Source organism: Juglans microcarpa x Juglans regia, chromosome 1D, assembly GCF_004785595.1.
Source record: "Juglans microcarpa x Juglans regia isolate MS1-56 chromosome 1D, Jm3101_v1.0, whole genome shotgun sequence".
In the NCBI taxonomy this organism is placed as follows: domain Eukaryota; kingdom Viridiplantae; phylum Streptophyta; class Magnoliopsida; order Fagales; family Juglandaceae; genus Juglans; species Juglans microcarpa x Juglans regia.
Genome location: NC_054594.1, coordinates 1,992,904 through 2,015,160, shown reverse-complemented (window position 1 = coordinate 2,015,160; position 22,257 = coordinate 1,992,904). Strand labels below are relative to the sequence as shown.

At 34.9% G+C, this 22,257-nt stretch overlaps 1 protein-coding gene across 3 annotated transcripts; it reads right to left on the bottom strand.

The window, feature by feature from the left end:
• Positions 1-3,803: 3,803 nt before the first annotated feature.
• LOC121249442 (uncharacterized membrane protein At3g27390) lies at positions 3,804-8,411 on the bottom strand. Of its 3 annotated transcripts, none has more exons than XM_041148161.1 (10): positions 8,258-8,411; positions 7,883-8,007; positions 7,645-7,753; positions 7,314-7,509; positions 7,029-7,162; positions 6,332-6,620; positions 6,136-6,242; positions 5,832-6,006; positions 4,588-5,033; positions 3,804-4,091 (listed from the first exon to the last, which is right to left on the bottom strand). In XM_041148161.1, exons 2-10 carry the CDS (start codon positions 7,971-7,973, stop codon positions 3,947-3,949), a joined length of 1,692 nt encoding a protein of 563 aa, XP_041004095.1. In that variant the 5' UTR covers positions 7,974-8,007; positions 8,258-8,411; the 3' UTR covers positions 3,804-3,946. The 3 variants fall into 3 exon arrangements, with proteins under 3 accessions (XP_041004095.1, XP_041004088.1, XP_041004091.1); XM_041148154.1 differs by having other exon boundaries at positions 8,182-8,318; XM_041148157.1 differs by lacking the exon at positions 8,258-8,411 and having other exon boundaries at positions 7,650-7,753; positions 7,883-8,240.
• Positions 8,412-22,257: the final 13,846 nt, after the last annotated feature.

Genomic DNA, 22,257 nt, shown 5'->3' with positions numbered 1-22,257 from the left:
GCACGTAACATACAGCGACATCAAGGCACAAACCAACAGATCAAGGTGGCGTCATGACAGCACATGCACGGTGGAGATCATCATATATATATAGCTAAGCATTCCTCTTGGATCCGGTGCCCCCCCTAAGCGACCCACATCTTTGTGCTTGTCTGGGGGACCCCAAAAAGTACCTAGTTTCCATCGACCAGCTACAACGTTTGCCCATCGATCAAGACTTTGATGTCGAATTGCTCAAAGTTTTACTCGATTTTTAGTCCTAATTTATCCCAATATATAGGAATTTAATTTAACACGTATTTCTCCCCGTCAGTACTCTCTCTTTCTCTCTCCCTCTAAGCAAACCGCCGTTGTCGTTGCTTCGCCGGAAGGAGCTCGCCCCTCTCCTCTAGCTAGCTAGTGGCTGAACCAAGTGATCAATATATCCTAGCTAGGTACATCGAACTTTCAAAACTATAAGAAATTCATTAAAAATTTATTTTTTTAAGGAAAATGCTTCTCTTCTCTTTGGTAGTTCCTGCAGAGGCTACCGCTATTTTTTTTTCTTATTTAATGATTAAGTAAGTATTTTTTAATAATATTGTGAATTTTTTTTGAAATATTTAAAAGTGTTAAAGAAAATACATGTAAAAAAAAAAAAAAAATCCAAAATAAACTAGCGGGAGCTCCCAATAGTAGCTCATGTAGAGCCACCCTTTTTCGTAAGATAGTAAGATACATATATAATATGTCAAATTGGTATGTTTCCACAAAAGAGATCCTTTTATAATTTAGTACCCCAAATAAACTTGTTTTCTTTTATTGGGAGACGGTGTCTGTCCATATAACTCATCATCTCCTATCTTAGAATGAGGAAAATGTAGGAATGGAGATTATCTTCAGCCATGACAGGCCACCTTAATGTAATCACACCTCCGCGGCCCTTAAAAGGAAAATGCATGCCTGCTCTCCTTTCTTCATGTAATGCTAGAAAGAGACAATATATATAGAAGACTAGTGACATCAATTAAACTGCATGCTGTACGTGATTAATGCATGGCTACTAATAGTCTGAGTACTTTTAATTAGATAGTTGTTGATCATGTTCATAATTGTCTCAAGTACTAGAAAATGAAATATTGTCGGTGACTCGGTATTATATATATAGTACTTCCTCATGCGTAAAAATCTCGTTTACTTAATTTACCCAGATATATGAATTTAAGGGTACATATATCTAAACACGTTGTTCAAATTTAGATCCTCAATTAATTCCGTCAAACAAGAAGTAGTACTGTACGTACGTGCATGGGACCAAATGATCCAGTCTGAAAAAAATAACCATTCAAATTAATCATTTCCCGACAGAGTTGATCGATATATATGTATACGTACAGTAGTACATTATTAAAAAAAAAAAAAAAAAAGTAATGCATGCAGAACTTTTTAACTTAATTTACTGTAAGAAAAATGAGTATTTGTGACAGATTATTTACGACGATAATGATTATTTGTGATAAAAATAAACTCATTCTAATAGAAAATAATTATTTTCGCAGGAAATAGTTGGCTACAAATATATTTTTGCCAATTTCAATCACACTTGATGATTTATTAATACATTTTAAATGTGTATCATTTAAGTGGTTAATAAAAGAAGTCGTTTAAAATGTAATGCATCGTCATCATGTGTTATTTGATATCATGACAAAATTTAGGATGAAGAATACTAGCATTGTTAAAAAGAATTGACGCATCCATACAGGAAATATTTATATATATGTCAAAGAAAGTAAAATAATTGCTCATAATTTAAGTCTCATCTATCAATTTTGATTTGATTAAATTTGATCTTTTTCCAATTTTCGGAAGTTTCGAAAGGGTAGTTGGCCCTTTTTAATGAAACATGTTGTCAACCTTTGATGTTAAGTATGTTTTTTTTTTTTTCCTTTTTTAAAATGGAGGCATTAAGAGTAATATTATACTTCACACTCTAATTCTACTTTCATCTCATTATATAAGATATATCATATTTATCATCATTAATCGTACAATAAAAGATCATTCAATGGTGATAAATGCGCCACATCTTACATATATAGTGGGATGAAAGTGAGATTATAATATAGTGTAGGAAAAATTCTATACATCATACTATCATCTCACTTTCATCCTACTATGTAAGATGTTACATATATATTACCATTGAATAATCATTTATTACATGATTGTTTATAATCTAATAATGATAAATATGTCACATCTTATATAGTGGAATGAAAGTGTGGTGTATAACATTACTGTTAATGTAAATATTGATCTCATTGTTTTCAAAGAGCTACTGTATGGACTCTGATCTCTCTCTCTCTCTCTCTATATATATATATATAATACAAAATTTTTGTGCATATATTTTTTATAATTTGTTATAATTTTAGAGTAATGTTAGGTATAAGTCTCAAATAGATAATTTTCATTCAAGTCTTTTGTAAAAAAGTTAATCTTACTAATAAAGAATAATTTTTTTATATTTTTTTAAGTGTGGTCCACTTTTTTACAAAAACTTATATAAAACTTGTTGATTTAAAATTTATACCAATCATTTCTCATAATTTTTATGTTCACTTAGTATTATTATAATTTGTCTTCACACGTTGTTTTATTATAATTTGTTGACATGATAGTACGAACAAATGGCTTCGGGCTACTGCGCGATCGTGTCAGTCGAACGTGTTATGGGCCAACGATCAGCTGCCTGCCGTCCTACGTGTCGGATGTTCGAGAACGCCGTATATGGGAGAATGTAACAGCGCTGGCCTTCTTCCAAGAATATTAATATTACTGTAACGTTCCATTTTGTATTTTTATTTTGACCGTTAACATATTTAATTATTTTTATATTTGTTTCATTTATTTACTGATTAAGAAAGTACCTATTAATATATTGATATTTTTTTTTTATATTTTTTTAAAAATATTTAAAAATATATGAATAAAAAAAATTAAAAAAAAATTTTGCTTAAGCAGGGGCGGCACCAGCACTCTGTTTCCAAGGGAGCTGCTTGAGCCACCGTGCACCAAGAATCCTCACCAAAAGGTAGATTTTTTTTTTTTTCTTTACACATTTTGTTAAGAGAAATATTATAAAAAAATTAAAAACTTATTAAAAAAAATTTTCTTAATCATTAAAAAGAAAAGAAAAAAAGGACGATTGGCGAAGATTGTGGGAGCCTGGCATTTTCCTTTACCCAGATGTGTATGCTACTTCCGGACCCGTTAAATGCTTAAAACCCAAAGATGTATTCAATATATTTTGATATTTTCTCATAAAAATACTACTGGTTGGCCCAAAGTGTTGAAGGTCTTGATCTTGTGGTATAACTTCCTTCAAAGTCTAAAGTTCAACGCCTCATAGGTACAAATAATTCTTTAGGACCAACGATTTAACTAGTTCTGCATAAGAAAACTTCTGAAGGTGCAGTAAACAAGGCCGAAATTTTATTCTAGATGGATCCGAAGGACTATACCTTGAAGAGATTCTCCGATATAAAAAAAATAAAAATAAATAAATACTACTAACTTTATGGCAGATACTTGACAACACTAAACACCCTAAATCTAATGTTTCAAGAACAGTGAAACATTTTGATTGGGAGCTTTTTGATGTTTTGGGAAGAGTAGAAAACATAAACCTCAACCCAACGACCCAAATTAAGTATCTTGATCCATTTCTGAAAAACGCATTATTAAATTTCACACCCCCCCCCCCCCCCCCCCCCCCCCCCCCCCCCCCCCCCCTTACTCCATCTATTTTTTACAGGGAATGTTTGAAATGCTTGCTTGAATATTAAATGTCTTGCAGCCTGAATAAATTTTTACAGCAATTTAATAATGTAAACAAATTTACAGACTGAAAGCATTTTTACAAAGAGCAAAAGGTACCTACCGGAAGTTCATCCTAGACATCTTAAAAGGAGGCAACTGATCTTAACGAAATTGATCTGTTAGAATGCTCCTTATCGAGCGAGTATGTGATTAAAACCTTCACAATTTGGTGGAATCTTCTTCTGTAAGTGGGGAACTTCGATATACTTCTTATCATTCCTATCATCCTGAAAAAAAAATCCAACTCTTAGAATACATAGAAGGGTCAAAGATACAATTTTCTCATATTCAAAACGAGTCAAATTTCACCATATTTAGTGGGTGAATGTCAAGTTTCAAGATAAAAAGCAAATCTGTTTCAAATTTCATATAGAACAGATATTCCCATTTTCTGCATTGGGCCAATTTGGCTAAAAGGATCGGCAGGAAGCATAGAACAACTACATTTCCTTGGATGTATAAATGCAGCATAAGCAATCATACTGGTTTATAGCCACAAATGATAGTCAGAGTTTCCCTGTTTCTTAAATTGGCTTCACAAAAACATGGTAAAGGAAAAATCCTTGCAATCCTTGAAGACTCCAAATTTTCATTGCTATTTATCTGTAATTTTGTGATAATCAAATGGGGAATCAGAAGAAACAGTCCCAAATAGCACTTGTAAAATAGACGTGTGACAATGTTTGCTTCTCAGTACATATGAAGTAAGGTAACAGTTCATACCTTCTACTGATACCCCGGATTTGAGCCGCTCTGAGAGCATCTTGTGGTGCCAAACTGCCATTTTGCCATGTCTCCATGCGCTGTGTATTACTTCCAAATAGCACCGCTTTCTCCAAGAAGTTCACCTCGTCTTCTCCCAATTTTATGACCCTAATCTGTTCCTTTAAGACCATTACAGGATTAAATAACCAGTCCAACAATTTGTCCTTTGGTCTATTGAAGTAGGTTACTTCAACGCCATCAAGCAATAAACCACCAGAATTGGCTTTGATGGAGCAGAGAAGAGCCTGCAAGAAAGAATAACAAGGCAAGCCAACGCTAATAATGGCTGATTCATCACTATTCTTTGCCTTCATCCATTCATAGAGATCTGCTGGTGTAATTACACCAGCATCCAAAAGGTCCTTGCCCCTCATTTCACAATACCTCATCATACTCTGCCAGATCTGTTGCAGTTTGACAAAAACACAAATTATTTCATTCACTTATAATAGAACAAGCTAGAGGGCTGATTAATAAAGATTTTTTTTTTTTTATATACTTCAGGATGATTTCCCTGCAAGTTTTAAAATTATGCATTTTCCAAAATGCAACTTGTTCAGTTTAGAACTCTATATAACTGGTATTACCATCAAAGAGATCCTTTGCAAGATATGATTCTTTTAAGTCTAGATCACATGGCAATGTTCAAACAAAAATCTTAAGAAATTTTTTTTCCACTACAACAATAAAATATTATGAATTTAAGAATAGTGTTCCTTTCCTATGACCAGATTTCTAACTAGTCAAAGTTATATTCCTCCAAAAGTGAGGCTTTATAAAAATAAGGAAGCGTACCTATTATTGCAATTTTTTTCACCAATTCAATGGTTAACATAGGCTTCATGAAGCGTTAAGAATTGTACATTTCAAGAGAGATTAAATTTGTGTACCCAGACCATGTTACCTGGACTACAAATTAACAGCTCATCCAAAAAAACAAAATAGCAGTGCAAGACAGAAAAAATTGACATATACTGATATCTCAAAGGTTTGATGGATAGAAAGAATAGACAACAGTTTTTATTTTTTATTATTATTAAAGAATGCACATTAAAAGCACAAAATTAAACTTTTTAATTTCATTCGCAGAGAAACTGAAGTCTAGCATTGTTTGATATCTAACACTAGACCTAAACAGTTCAATAGTTGGCTCTGAATATAAAACAAATATCAGGGGGAAACCCAGGTCTGCCTCATTATACCTGCACCATTTTTACTTCTTGTATGGCTTCCATGACTGATCTCGAATGAGCTAGGCTTGGCATAAGCATTGCAGGTGCTTCTGTAGAAAGAGAACTTATTTTGCCTCCAGTCACATGGTTTCCTCTAAAAGAAAATTCAGATGATTGAGCAGCACATTTCTTTTGATACAAGGGCCTGGCTGCAAGCAAAGTGATTACCACAGTTAAAAATTGAAAAACAAAACAGAGAGGGAAACTCAAAAATCTAGCAGTTAATCACAGTGGATCATTAAACATGTTGGAGAATGAAGGGGAAAATGATAACTTTGGAAGGATAGTCCCCTCTCGAAGATAGAGCCAATCATTCGTGTACTCATCGAATTCAGCAACCATTGCAATCACATATGCCACACCTCTCTGGAAAGATCTTTCCTTCATCCACAAGAAGGTTTAATGGTAAGTTTAGTAGCAGCAGAAGGCCAATGTTAAAAATACAGGATCATATAGAAGTGCAAACAAACCTGATATACTATAACTGATGCATACAATCCAATGAAAAAGCTTGAAAAAACAGCCAATAAGATGCTTGCAACAACAACAATTGGCCACAAAAGGATTGTCAAACCAGCAATGGGGATGCAAGCTGTTTCAAGAAATGGGCCTTCACGGCTAATTAGATCATGCACCAGTCGGAACCAGCCCTTGAACAACATGTATGGACTCTTTAGTATTGCAATCATGGTGTAAAGAGGAATGTCCACAATTAGCCCCATCAATCCGGCAATGATACATGCAGGTATGTGAATTAACCTGTAAGATAGTTCCAAAGAGTAAGTTCTGCAAGAGCTGCTGCTTTCACCACGGATAATCAAATCAAACACCCAATATTTGTTTTCGACGTTTTCAACATAAATTTAGCCTTTACACCACGTTCTCTTCTCCTCTGTACCAACTTTAAAACATCATACCTTGGTGCTTGCAATTCATGCCACCGACCACCATGGTACATGGAAGGTTGATAATCCATTCGTTGCTTAGAAAACAAACTGAAGTGTCATATTTTTAATTCCTATGCCGGTTTGGGCTCCAAACTAAGTCAAATTAACATATTACTCCAAGGCTCAGAAACCAACTAGAGACTGACATGATATATGGATTTCTTTTTTAAGCGCGCAAGAAAGAGGACTACAGTTAATATCGCAATTACAGCGCCATTACCTAAGAGTTCGAAGATCATTTGAAGCAGGAGATTCACGTAACTCCTTCATGTAAAGTGGGTATGAATGATAACATATATCTGCAAAATCTCTGACTACAGTACAACTTCCCTTAATGGTTCCCCATGTTCCATCCTGAGTATTCATGGATATATCATATAATTCAAAAGTCACATTCTTTCTTTAGGAAAAAGAATTTATAAACAAACAAAAACTAACAAACCAACAGTGGCTAATGAATTAAGCAGAAAACTAAAACTAAAAAAAGCAGATTTTAAAATTTTACCACAATACAATGTAAGAATTTCTTGGATTCATTGTCTTGTCTGAATGCTTCAAAAGTAGAAACCCAGGGAGTGAAGAATCCATAGCCCACTCCCACGAGAACACTCCCAGCAATGCTAAGACCCAACCATAAACCGAATAAGGCTGGCAAAGCAACCAGGAGAGCAACTTTAAGCGGTGCATCAAATATATTAATCCTGTAATTAACAAAATATGAACCTGATCAGGTAAAAAAATCTCGTACACCCATATAATCACCTAAATTAGAATCTCTAGAGAAAGATAAAGGTACTGACGAAATTCCAAAAACGAAAATTTTGAGAGATAATTACTTTACAAGGGTGTAAACTGTCCAGGCAACATGTGCAGGAAACAAACCAATAATTACCCCAACATTCCCTATTACCAGTATCAGACCAGCAATAGGACCCACTAGTAAACCTGCAACATTTAATGAAATAACAAGGAAATTTTCAAGAATCCATAGTCGAATTCAAATGAAAAAAATAAAAATGATACCGAAAGCTGCCATGAAAATTAAAACTGAAAAGAAATTGTGTTGGAGAGAACCTTTGAGGGCACCAAGACAGAGGGCAGAGCAGAACGCAAACACAACATAGAGGACCCTCAACCAGTCACTACGAGAGGCTGGCAAATCCATTACCAGAAGATCGCATGAACAAGAATATATAGCGCTGTGAAAGACATATCATTCAACGAAGAATAAAGAGGTAATGAATTCTGGTAAGAGTTATAGCACGATTGATGTAATAAGCCAAGCAGAAAAGGGAAGAGAAAAAAACACAGTATTATCGATAGATGAGACAGAGAGAAAGCGATAGAAGAGACGTGTGCTGCGGGAAGGTTGCAAAAAAGGACGAACAACCCGAAACCCAACCAGAATACACCAGTATCTCCCTGCAATATTAGGAACCAAATACTCACTGCAAAATAAATATTATAATTGAAACTAGGTTGTTTCGACCGACGTCTGCTGCTTGCGCGATCTTTGAAGTAACATCGTCAATCGTGATACAACAAACACTCCCATGGCAACCAGCACTTGACAATCCAACGGCTCCTATTAAGCCACCATAATATTACATTATTACATGCAACCGTCACCTTCGTCTCTCTCACTCTCTGTGTTATATTTTTTGAATATTCTCTTGCGCTTTTATTTTATTTGTTCGTAGGCTGTCGGCCATGTGCGACCATAGTCGATGGTCAAATAAATCATATATGTACGTACCATGGTCATTTTGAAAAAAATAAAGGGATTTAATATTAAAAAAGAAAATCTTAAAAAAAAAAATAATTTGTATTGTCTTACGATAGACAATTCTCATGTATTTAAGATTATAAAAATGATAACTGTAATTATGAGTGTATAAATATTACGCAATCATTTTAAAAAAATAAATAAATATGAAACTTACATAAAAAAATTTAATTTTTTAATAATAGATCTCACTCTTTTTCAAAACGACTGTACGGTACTTGCACACTCTATAACTGCATGTAACATTACTATTAGAATTATATATAACATTACTCTCTAAAAATGAGTTTATATATATATATACACGTTCTAGATTTGCTAATTTATTTTTATGTACATGAGTTGCTCACCTTGAAGCATTTTTCATAATGATTTGAGCAACTAGAAGAGATTTAGGGATTATTTAGGAAATACATCTCATCTCAAAATTTCTCATAATTTCATTCTCAAATATCATGCAAACATAAACATTTTTTAATTTTTTTATTTAATCATTATAACTTTTCAAAAGTTTAGAATAAAACATAAAAAATAATTCAACTTTTTAACATTTCAAAACAAAAATTATATTAAAAATTCTTATTCTAATGATATTTTAATTTTATAATATTCTTATTCAATTTTTTTCTCTCATTTATTAAAACTCAATAAACATCTTAACTCAAACTATTTTATTTCACTACTATTCACAAATTATTTTCACTATTATTTATAAATTTTTCATCTTATATCATTCTTCAAACATCCCTAATTCACACTTACTGTTCCAAATATTTATTACCATTCAAAAATAAAACAAGCTATTAAATTACAATATTAAATATTGTGAAAACTAAAAAGTATGTGAAATGACGTAAAAATTTAGAAAAAGACGTCAATCTCCTGTGGGAGTGAAGGAGACGTATCAATATTCAATAACATTCTTTTCAGGGAGTTTCGCAGAGGTAATGATATTTTTAGGAGATAATGATAAAGAGGAAGAATTAACAGATATATATTATAATATATATATATATATATATATATATATATATATATAGTTAGGCCAAAATTGAGAAGGCAATGTTTGATTGATCAAAAGCGACATGTTGCTTGTACCATTTTGCTCATTGATTGAGAGAAGGGGTCAACGTTCTAATTATTTTGCAGCTGCCAAAAAAGAAAAAAAAACTATATATGTAATTTTTTCTTATAATTTCTTATGAGAAACAATTTTATAAAACAATTTATAAAAATAATATCATTTTAAAAAATTAATTTAAAATATAGACATATAAAAAATTTTTAAAAATTTATACTTCTCTCATTGCTTAAAAAAAAATATATTACTACGTCAACTCTCACCTACCCATCTGTCACCTTCGCCTTTGACAATTTTTTTTTTCCTTTTTTTCAATTGGCTCGTTGGAATTTTTTTTTTTTCTGATGCAACTATATAGATAAGAAAAAGGTCTAACTGTTCATTTGGATGTGTTCTCTTTGCCGTGAATTCCAATTTAAATATGTAGTTCTCTTTCTCTTTGTTTTTCATTTTTATATGTTCTTCACACGAGTAATATGAGACATACTCATAAATTGTATAAGCATTGTGCACATATTTTAAAAAAAAGTAAGATATATTATTAAAAAGTTAATTTTTTTTATATAAATTTTATATTTATTTATATTTTTTAAATTAAATGTATAGTATTTACGCGAACTATAATTGCACATTTCTTTTTTTTTCATTATACGTATAAAAAAAGATAAAAGTCTTTAGGTGAATCAATAAATATAATATGAACAATACTACTAGACCTTCTTAAATTTACTGTTCAGATGACACTTTTGATTTGATAGTGTCACATGGTTTATTTAAAAAATATAAGTACAAAAAAATAGAAGAAGTATAAGGTTTCAGTTTTTTTCTTTTTATATTTTCGAATGTCTTTTTATTTTAAATATATATTTTATTTTTTTAATAAACCATGTGACATCGATGTCAAGAGGATTATATGAGCAGTAAGCTTGGCCACTAGCAATACTTATATTATAATAATAATGATTTTAACGAAGATTGAACAAGTAATAAAGACTTTCTTTTCTTTCGGTGATCACGTACGTAACGATCAATCTTGGACGCCTCTTCGTCTAAGAATATCTAATCCCACGCCGATAATAAGAAAATATATGTTCAAAGGTTGAAACAAGCGAATATCTGACCCCTATATTTAATAAATTATGAATTTAAATGTTTTGATGATTCATTGATCACGTCTTACCACAAGAATTTCACATGCATCTAAAATTAGGCCCGTTTGGAGAAGAGATGGTTTTATCTCATCTCATTATTAAAAATTTCTCAAATTCTCACACAAAATATAATAAATAATTTAATTTTTTTAAAATCTCAAAATAATAATAATATTAAAAACTAATATTTTAATAATATTTTATTCAATTTATATAAAATCATCTCATGATTCATATCATCTTATCTTACTATCCAAACGAGTCATTGTCCAAGTTCTTGGATTGAATTTTCAACCACTAATGCATGTATCAATTGGTAACCATTGATTAATAAAATAAAGTCGTCTACGAATTCAACGCGAATTCTTCTTCTTCTTCATTTTTTTTTTTTCAATCAAGTTTACGCTTATATAAAATTCGAAATATAAAAGGAGGGGTAAAGTGTTTCAATAAAATCTCATTACAACAATTAAGTGCATAAAACTACTTAGAAGTAGAGAGAAATGATACCAATAAAATTGCATCAAGCTCAAGATTTTTTAATCAATTGGAGTACGGGTGAGAATGCATTATAAATTGCTGCTTTGGTATGTATATTGTAGCTTGAAAAATGATTTGTGCAAATTCGAGGCATACAAGCTTTGGGTAGACTTTTTGTAAAGAGAAGTGATAGATCCATACAATGATCTTATAAAATAAAATCACAAATTGAAATGGTTTGATGTGATATATTAGTTCTACCAATTTATAGTAAAAAAAAATTTATAATCTAACTACCACATCAGCTTATAAACTTATTTTTGTGAGATTTTTCTATGGATAAAACGTTTCTCTTTTTAATAAAAGTGAAATCTATTTGAAAAAATTATACTTTTTTTCTAATGATTTTCAATTTTTTAAGGTAATTGTACGAGATTATATAAAGCATTACTGTTACGAACAATAAGGAAAAAAATAAAGTAAAAGAGATGAAATCAATCATACACGATACAAGGTTTGCATAGTTTTACATATATCTACGGAGTTGTATAAGATTTTATTAAGATAAAAATAAAAAATTACTATGCGACGATCATACAAGGATTTAGTACAATATATAATTTATCCTAATTAAAGTGTCGGGCCAGGTCGAGTCAGGTCAAATATCGTATTTCCTTCCGAGATTGAGGAGGAGGATTACAAATAGAAATTAGCGTTTCGAAACTACCATAAATACATCATTGCTATTCTTAATTTTCATTCCTAAATAATTGGCGAGGAAAAAAAGGGATGAAAAGTATTTCTTTAATCTTGATATTAGATCAATGGGAATTGTCATTTGCTCTAGTTAGCCATATTTTTTGTCAGTTATCTTTCATTTTCAACTACATTAGAATAGGCATTAAATAGGCAAACTTCTTTAGCTATAGTGATTTAACATACTTAGAAGTGTAAGTTAGACAAATAATATAATATTCTTATTTTCTCTCTTTGGTTTTGATTCTTGAATGCTATTTCCAATTTCTTGTGGTTCGGTATCGTCACTTTTCTCTTTGAAGCATCTCTCTCCTACTCTTCCTCAATGTCGACTTTGTTAGTTTCACTTTCTAAACTCTTGAGGATGAACTGATTATTCCAACATCTCAACCAGCTACCAGATGAAATGCAGGAAAAATTAACATTTCACTTTCTATTGTATTTTCAATTTTATACTCTATATAATTAAAAGAATAAATTGTGAGTGTAATTTATCATTGAAAATTGAATATAAATAATAATAATAATAATGTATTTATTATAGAAAAGAATAAAAGATCATGCTAATTCAACGTGGGATAGATTTTCATTGCTCTAACTAAATTGCTATTTAACTAAGAGTGGTGCTACTCTACTACTGATAGGAATTAAGGTGGGCCTACTCTTAAATATCTTTTGCAAGTTTCAGATGTGTCAATTACAAGATCAAGGGCCAAGAAAATCAAGGAAGTAATGTACAGATTGGTGCAGTCCACTTGGGATGAAGCTAGCAAGAGCCCAACACTCAAGATGAACTTGAAAGAAGGAGAACCAGTTTTGATCCTCTTGATTCAAATCATGGAAGACATGACTTGGAGATCGGGCCTATTGTTATTCGAGACTTCCAATTTGATTAAATGATTGGTTCTTGAGACGGGTTCTTGAAACGAGTTCTCATCGGATTTAGGTTCTCCATCCACCAAAGGCCTCTGCCCTGCCCTCCCTCTCGACTTGATTTTGGCTTTCTTGGAGAGTTTTCAAATTAATTGTAGGTTCAAAGGATTTCATTATCGCGGATTCATATCAGTTACTCTATGTGCCGCTTAGTGCAAATTATACTTTTTTTTTTCTTTTTGATTTCAAATATTTTTTTAAACATATTTAAATATTTTTAATAAATTAAAAAATACCAATACACTAATAGTCACTTTCTTAACTATTAATTATTTTAAAAAAATTAAATATATAAGTAATCAAAATGAAGAAAGAAAATAAAGAAACGTACTAATATTATTCTTTAACTAAAAACAGAAATATCGAGAAAATATGAACAGAAAGACAAACCGGATATAGTTTGGATTTTGGAAGTATTAGGCTCTGATCTTTTAATATGGACAGAAAGATGAGAGGCGGTAGCAGCAAAGCAAAAGAGATCATCTTAATTTGATGGCTATATCATATATGATATATCCACAGCCAGAGGGACAATCCGAATCCAGCTTTGAATGTTTAATTGAATTGAGTTAAAATGATAAAATATTATTAAAATATTATTTTTTTATTTTATTATTATTTTAAAATTTAAAAAAATTAAATTATTTATTATATTTTATATTAAAATTTAAAAAAATTATAATAATGAGTTAAAATGAATTTACGAAGCAAAGAAACCTGATCATAGCATATCATGTCAGCCCAGATCTTACTGTTGGGTTTCACCCCCAGTATTTAAAAAAATAAAAAATAAATAAAATATACTAAGAATCAAATCCACGTTAGCATTTTTTTTTATCTTTTTGATCTTTTAATATGGACAGAAAGATGATAGGTGGTAGCAGCAAAGCAAAAGGGATCATCTTAATTTGATGGCAATATGATATATCCACAGCCAGAGGGGCAATCCGAATCCCGATCTTTTAAGCAGTGTTTGCGTATTGAATTGGAATAATAAAATATTATTTTATAATATTATTATTATTTAAAAATTAAAAAAATTTAAATTATTTATTATCTTTTATATTAAAATTTAAAAGAATTATAATAATGATTAGTAAGTTGAGATGAATTTATGAAGCAAACGAAATCTGATTATAGCATTTCATGTCAGCCCAGTTCGTACTGTTGGGTTTCACCCCGAATATTTAAAAAAATAAAAAATAAATAAAATATACTAGGAATCAAATCCACGTTAGCATTTTTTTTTTTTTTTTTGCGGTGCTACTCAGCCCCCATTCCTAATACATTTTGGTTTTTGTTTTCTTTTTTTAATGTTAAAACACACAAATACTTTAGTAGTAACTTTTAAATGTTAAAAAAAAATAATTCGGACGGTAATTTTGAACAGTACATTTAAGAGGATTAATTAGCATTTTTTTTTTCTTTTTGTTTCTACAGGCACGCCTAATTTGGCCCTAAATATTAGATATCACCTAGTCTAGTAACCATGTTCGTTTCGACGGAAAATTGATATTATGAAAAGGTTCTCATAGTTGCGATATGGTGGGTGAAAACAAGACGAAAAGTAGACCATATGTTCATTAGAAAAGGAAAGCTTTGTAACAATGATTGCATGATTGGACAGGGATCGAGGGGAAACAATCCACACTGTTCAGTGATGGTCCTGCTAGATCAACGTGCTTTCGATTGATTTCAAGATTCTTCGAAGCTTGATGAACGTAGGAGACAACCAGATCACTTACCATTTTTTGTCCAAAGCGCTATAACTAGTAACTACTGCTACAGACAAATTTTCATCTGCTAAAAGGCTTGGACATTGTGGATTTGGCCAATTTCTAAGGTACTTCTTTTTGCACATGATAGTTACGTAAGAGTTTTATTAAAATACTATATCTCACACACCTATATTTTAATAAATTTAGACTAATTCAAATATTATCACTTAATTAACGAGTTATATTGGAATAAGTATACTTCTATATATAGTTATAGTGAGACACAAATATTTTTAAATTTCATGATGGCCAGAAGTCTATAAATAATACTGAGGGATTAATGATTCTCACCTACAATATTATTGTGCCTCTAGTTGAAGACACTTGATTCTCACCTACAATATTATCGTGCTTCTAGCTATCAAGAGACACTTGAAGACGAAGTTGCTAGGATGATTATTCTCTCATAGTCATGTCAAATTTTTTATTAAACTGTGATGGGAAGAGGTACGCATTTTAACTATTATTATTTTATTATTGTGAATCACAGAAAAATGAAGATCCTTATATTTAATATTTCATGTTAAAATATTTAACAACTTAAGCATCTTAGACTAGCCAATGGACAGGAAATTACAATGAAGACACTCTCCAGGTATTCAAGATAAGGCACAGAAGAATTTAAGAACGAAGTAATGTTGATAGCAAAACTACAGCATAGGAATCTTGTGAGACTTTCTGGTTGTGGCGTTCATAAAGAAGAGAGGATCTAGGCAGTGGTTTTCCAAACTTACTGCATGTTTACTCAATTGTAGATTCACTCAGTCCAAGTGTGACTATTCTTTATTCACAAAGATAACAGATTCTTCCTTCATTATATTGTTGGTTTATGTAGATGATATCATTGGTGCTAGCAATGATTTACAATCAGTAAAAGACTTCAAATTTTGTATCCACAGTCAGTTCAAGATAAAAGACTTGGAGAATCTCAAATATTTCTTGGGTTTGGAAGTGCCATGTACAAGTAAAGGCATATCTTTATGCCAAAGGCATTATGCACTGAAACTTCTCAATAATGCAGGTTTGCTTGCTTGTAAACCATCAGAAGTTCCTATGAAACCCAATCTTAGATTAAAGAAATCGGATGAAGATCTCTTGGTTGTTCCCACAAGTCACACGAGACTTATAGGAAGACTATTATACTTGACCATTACATGACCAGATTTAGCTTTTACTGTAAATAACTTGAGTCAGTTTATGGACAAGCTTGCTGCTATACGTTTAGATGCTGCATATAAGGTTTTACATTATGTGAAGAATACAACTGTGCAAGGTATTTTTTTCTCTGCAAAATCCACTCTACATTTGAAAGGCTTTTAGATTCAGAATGAGCCATATGCAGATACTAGAAGATCAGTCACTGGATTTTGTATGTTCCTTAATGATTCACTTATCGCTTGGAAATCCAAGAAACAACATATTGCACCACGATCATCTGCAGAGGTTGAGTATCGAGCTCTTGCATCAAGTGCCTGTGAGATCACATGGTTGGTTTCTTTGCTAAAGAATATTGGTGTAACACATCCTTCTCCAACTATATAATAATGTGACAGTAAGACAACCTTGCACATATTAACAAATCCAGTGTTTCATGAGAGAACAAAGCATATAGAGATTGACTGTCATCTTGTAAGAGAAAAGCTATAATCAGACCTCATTCATACACTACATGTGCCTTCTCAACATCAAATAGCAAACATACTTACCAAAACATTGCCTGCTAGAGAGTTCTACTATCTCCTTTCTAAGATGGGAATCATTAACATTCATTCCACATCTTAGGGGGAGTGTTAGAAATGGTGTAGTCTACTTGTAATTAACTACCAATAGAAATAAAACATGTGTAAATAAACTTGAAGGGGATAAAATATCTCAAGCTCATATAAATAGGCCCAACCCACCGAAAGGCCACCACAAGAAGACAAGAGAGAGAGAGAACAAAGGGAGACAATGAGATGGAGGATGTCAGAAGAAAAGCCAGGAAAAGATAGGAGGGAAGGAAAAAAACAGAAATGAAAGAAAGATGTCAGACACGCAAATGAAAGATGGCCAATCCTCACCACTCCTTAGGAACAAGTGGAAAGAAGGGTCAGATAAAAGGAAACGGTCATATGACTCCAGGGGGACTTTCAACTTCTTCTTTAATTTGGACTTGGGTTTCTTCAAGGGAGAGGGATGAACTCTAACGACAATCTCTCCATCAGAAGAAAAATCTCCGTTATCCATTGTACAGTGAGGACGAGAGACTATGAGAGATTGTAAATAAGGTTGTTATAGTGGATATTCCCTCCCCAAAATTCCCGTGAACGTAGGCGTTATGTCGAATCATGTAAATCTATGTGTCTCCCTCTCCTTTACATTCTTAGTATTTATCTTCCATTTACCGTCCTGGACGTTCGCACAGTTGCACCGGGGGCTCCAGACCACACTAATTGAGGCCTAGACCGTCATAATGGGTCGAGAACGACTTTTTCTCCCCTTCCGGCCTATTGTGCAATTCTTGACAATAACAGTTGGTGTCGTCTATGAGATTGACTTACTTTTTACACTGGAAGTGGGAGAAAGACAATTTTTGGTGTGCTAAATAGTCACAAAACGAGCGGGTAAAATTTTCCTTGATAAGTATTCTCAACCTTTCACCTTTATTTTTATGAAAAACATTGTTGTAGAAAATGGTTGAGTAAAATTTTCCTCGCCCAGGCAATTAAATACACTGCACTCGAGTGCATTTTATGCACCTAATATGTAAGGTTAGGAATCCAAACTCCTTGGCCACTTTGGTTGTGAATGCTGACGGCTCTTGGAAATTCTAGTGCACTGTGTATTCAAGTGCATGGTATAAATATTGTGCACAAAAATACACTCGATGCATGCTTGTACATTGCGGGGAAGCATTGTGCACGCCACCTGACACAATGCACGTCTGCATCGTGCATGGCACATACCCCTTCCCATGGCAATTTGCAACTACGATGAGCTTGAGCTCCCGCCGGGGATCACTACCAGGACCACCAGTGTCTTTTGCCAGCTCGGGGGTGGTCCCAAATCACCCCACACGATGACTCCTTCACCACGCCAACCACGTGCAAGGGACTACACATGGCAGAGATCCTTGTCCCAGTCCAACCGTTGCATGACAGAGGGGCCGGAGACCACCATGCAGAATGCTGACATCCTCTATCCCCACCAGGGTGTCATTGGAGTGCCCAAACCTGTGACGGACAAAACTGGCCACTGGCCGCGCATTTGCTGGTTCACACTAGGGCACGACAGACTACTGTGAGCCCCTTGATCCTACCATCGGTCACCACTTGGACCGTTAGCATATTCTACCGGATCTATGGTGGTCCCTGATCGCCACGACAAACTCACGGCAACCCACATCCCTGCGTATGTACGAGGTGACTCACGGCGAAGACTACTGTGGGCCCATGACCACCCGTTGGAGGACCTCCCCTCATTGGCCATGCCACTCCTCGGTTAGACAAACTCCTCCACCATGCACCATGGCCCTTGACTCCTCGCCCATGGATTCACTTTCGTCGGCCAGACTTCTTGCCCAAGCTGCCTAGTAACTCATCGGCCAAACTCCTCACCCCAACTGTCAAGTGACTTGCCGGCCATGCACCTCGCCAAAGCTGTCCACCAACTCGTCAGCCTACACCCTCGGCCACTGATTCGTCAGACATGTACCTCGCCGAAGCTGTTCAGTGACTCATCGGCCAACACTTTCGACCACTGACTTGTTAACCATGTACTTCGTTGAAGTTGTCCAGCGACTCGTCGGCCAACACCTTCGGCCACTGGCCCGTCAGCTACTGCAACTGAGACCTTGACCAACCCAGTGATGGGGTAAAAAAAAAAAGAAAAAAAGAAAAAAGAAAAAGAGAAGCATGAGTAAAAGAGAGACATGAAGATGAAGGGACATTAAGGAGGAAGAGAAGTAGTAATCAACAGACAATTTTAGTAGAGCAAAATTTACTTGCAAAGACTAAAATGTACCGGTTTGTCTCTCTCCAAATTTATGTGAATTCGATTTTACTAACAAAATTGATTCCTATTGTGCGGAACACCAATCCCCCAACCTAACTCGGGCAATGCTCGGACATCCAAGTTTGTGAATTGATTTATCAAAATTAACATGCACGCAGGCATTCTGAATCTTTGTCACTGCCGAAACATGGCTACTCGCGGGCAACGCCAACATGCCTTATACTTTCTCTACAATCCAACGAGACAATTCAGGTATGCAAATCTCGCGCTTGAGGTTGTAAATTATTTACGCTAACCAGTTTGGCTTTTGTAGCTTGGTAAAGTGCCCCAACTGTCTGCATTGACTCCTGCACCCCCAGCGATGAGAAAATCAGGGGAGCCAAGTATTGTGTCTCCACGGACTTGCCTCATCTATTCCCTTAGTCTACGAGGGCGACGAAACGACCAGGGGAGCCAAGCACCGTGTATCCACGGGCTTGCCTCATCCCTTGTCTCAATCTACGAGGGCGATGAGAAGACCAGGAGAGCCAAGCACTGTGTATCCATGGGCTTGCCTCATCCCTTCCCTCAGTCTACGAGGGCAAGAAGAAGACCAAGAGAGCCAAGCTTTGCGTCTGCACGGGCTTGCCACATCCCTTCCCGCAGTCTATGAGGTCGACGAGAAGAACAAGGGAGCCAAGCATCGCGTTTCCACGGGCTTGCCTCATCCCTTCCCTCAGTTTACGAGAACACCAGGGGAGCCAAGTACTGTGTCTCCACGAGCTTGCCTCATCTCTTCCCTCAGTCTATGAGGGCAACGAGGGGAGTCAAGTTCCGCTTCTCCACAAGCTTGCCTCATCCCTTCTCTCAGTCTACGAGGTCGACGAGAAGACTAGAGGAGCCAAGTACCATGTCTCCAAGGGCTTACCTCATCCATTTTCTCAGTTTATGAGGGTGATGAGAAGACCAGGGGAGCCAAGCACCATATCTCCATGGGCTTGCCTCATCCCTTCCCTCAGTCTACGAGGTCGACGAGAAGACCAGGAGAGCCAAGCACCGTGCTTTCCCTCAGTCCACAAGGGTAGACGAGAAAAATCACAGGACGACATCTCCACTAACGAACGCAGGGTGTATGCACTCGTGCCATAACTGCTACCAGTGGGTCTCTTTCGAGAACGAGCCTTCGGAATTAAAAAGCCTCCGAACTCTACAACTGCCTTAAGCAGGATACTTTCAGGAACAAGTCGACGGGCTCGACAACCGCCTAAGTTAGATCCAGGGGGTTGACGAGCTCCCTGGCCACTTTGTTGGGGTTACTACATACAAATTCCAACATTGACAATAAAATGGAAATGTCAAGAGCAATTCAAGATGGAAAAAGAAAATATCACCAACACCATCGAAAACAAAAACGTCAGATGGATATCTATTCACACGGTTGAGTACATCTCCCGCCACAACCGAGCTCCGTGCTCACCACTTGTGCGGTCGAGTACACCTACCGCTACAGTCGAGCTCTACGCTTGCCACTTATGCGGTCGAGCCTAGACTTTTTCATCTTCCATAAGCATTCTTTTCAAAATTGAGAACAAACATGATGTTGTTGCCTATAGCTATGAACTTTCGGTGAGTTATTGATTGAATCTTTTGTGTTGGTCCAGATGAAAAAAGAAGGCAGTTGTTGGATTGGAGAAACTGTTAGGAAATACTAAGGCACAAAAATCTCGCTTTCTTTAAGGATATTCAAACCCTCTACGAAATATAAAAATTCAATTGGATCGGTGCAGCAAACCTCCTCTTGACTTATCTCCTCCAGGATACAACAGCCTAACTGATCGTTGTACAGTTGAACTAACTCTACACAAGTGATTAAGCCCAAAGTTCTAGCAAAAGAACACCTCTCTTTTGTTTGGAAAAATTACTCTCAAAATTATCTAGTTCACACTTTTATTTTCAACTGGTTTTTCTCTATTTCATACCAAAAGAAAAAACACCAGCATGGAAAGGAGACATTTGACGTAAAACGGCAATAGAGAATTAATGAGAATAAAGGCAGCCAACTTTTTTTTTTCAAAATACTATATGTTAGTAGTTTTTCCAATCTCATTATGTGCCGTACATGATCTTACTCTTAGATTCTAGAAAACCACTTGAACAAACCAAACGACTATCATTTTCCATACCCATTCAAGACAAACTTGAAGATTTTCACCGGATTGTTGGCACCGTGAATGATTTGGTTTAAAACTTCCTCAACAAAAAAATCTAAGGAAAGGAATAGTAATATTAGAAAAAGTCTTTTTGACAAATACAATCTATTACAAAATACCAACATTCTCCCACTATTTTTTAATGAAAAAAATAATAAGAAGAAGAGATACTTCTAGACAAAGAAGGCTTATTATGCGTCATGAATGTATGCTCTACACTGAACCCTCACTTAGTGAAACAATAATTCTTACTTCCACACTTAGTGAAACAATAATTATTACTCCATGATTAGTAGTAGTCTCAGACTTGAACTATAACTTCTAAAGAGAAATAAAAAATTTCAGATCACATATAATAGTCCAGGTGTTGACATGAGATTTATTAGCCAACACGTTACGACCTATTGCTATTCTCGGTTCACGAGTGTATTTGAGAAATAGGGCTACTAGAGACAAATAGATTCCATATACTGATGTGCTAGTGTGCCACGTCTTCCTTCTTTCTTTCTCTTTTTATTTTTTTCCCTTCTTCTCTCTCTCTATCTATCTCTTTCTCCCCTCCTCCATTTTCCCTCTCTCTTTCTCCCCCCCAAGGTGGTTCCCAACCACCACAGACAGCCAAAGGATGATGACCATCCACCATACAAGTCGTCGGCTCAAAACCCAAACACCCTGGCCACCTAGAGGGGGCCACACAGCGGTCGACCATGCACACAGTGTGCGAAATGTGCACCAACGAGCTGCCATGAGCTCCACGCCGACGGTGCCGCTTGGACCGCTGTCATCTTCTGCCCACCCTGAGGTGGTCCCCGACCACTATGGTCGGCATGAAGAGAGGGCAGGGGTGGCAGGCACGGGAGAGGGGAAGAAAGAAAGAGAAAAAAAAAAGGGAGACATGGCACACTAACAGTGTGCAACTTAAGTGTATGGAATCCCTTTGTGGGATTCTTTTGTATTTATAGTGTTTTTCTTTGAGAAAAATCCAATTCTCATAAAGAGCAACCCCACTCCCACACTCACATAGGTGAAATCTGTAAAGAGTACTCCTATAATTCTGACACCCTACTCATAAGAGTTATAGATTTTTATTAAGATTATTTAAAAAGAAAAAAGAAAAACTCATCCTCTCAATCATTATAGGATGAATGCACTTACACCATAAGAATAGAAAAACTCTCAAATAAAGTAAATAGTGCATTTATTACGACGACCAAATGATTTGTTCTTGCCATTGAACTTAGTTATCAGGATTTCTGATTTCTGGGTTGGGTATCCTCATATGTGGTTCATGATTGTGTGGAC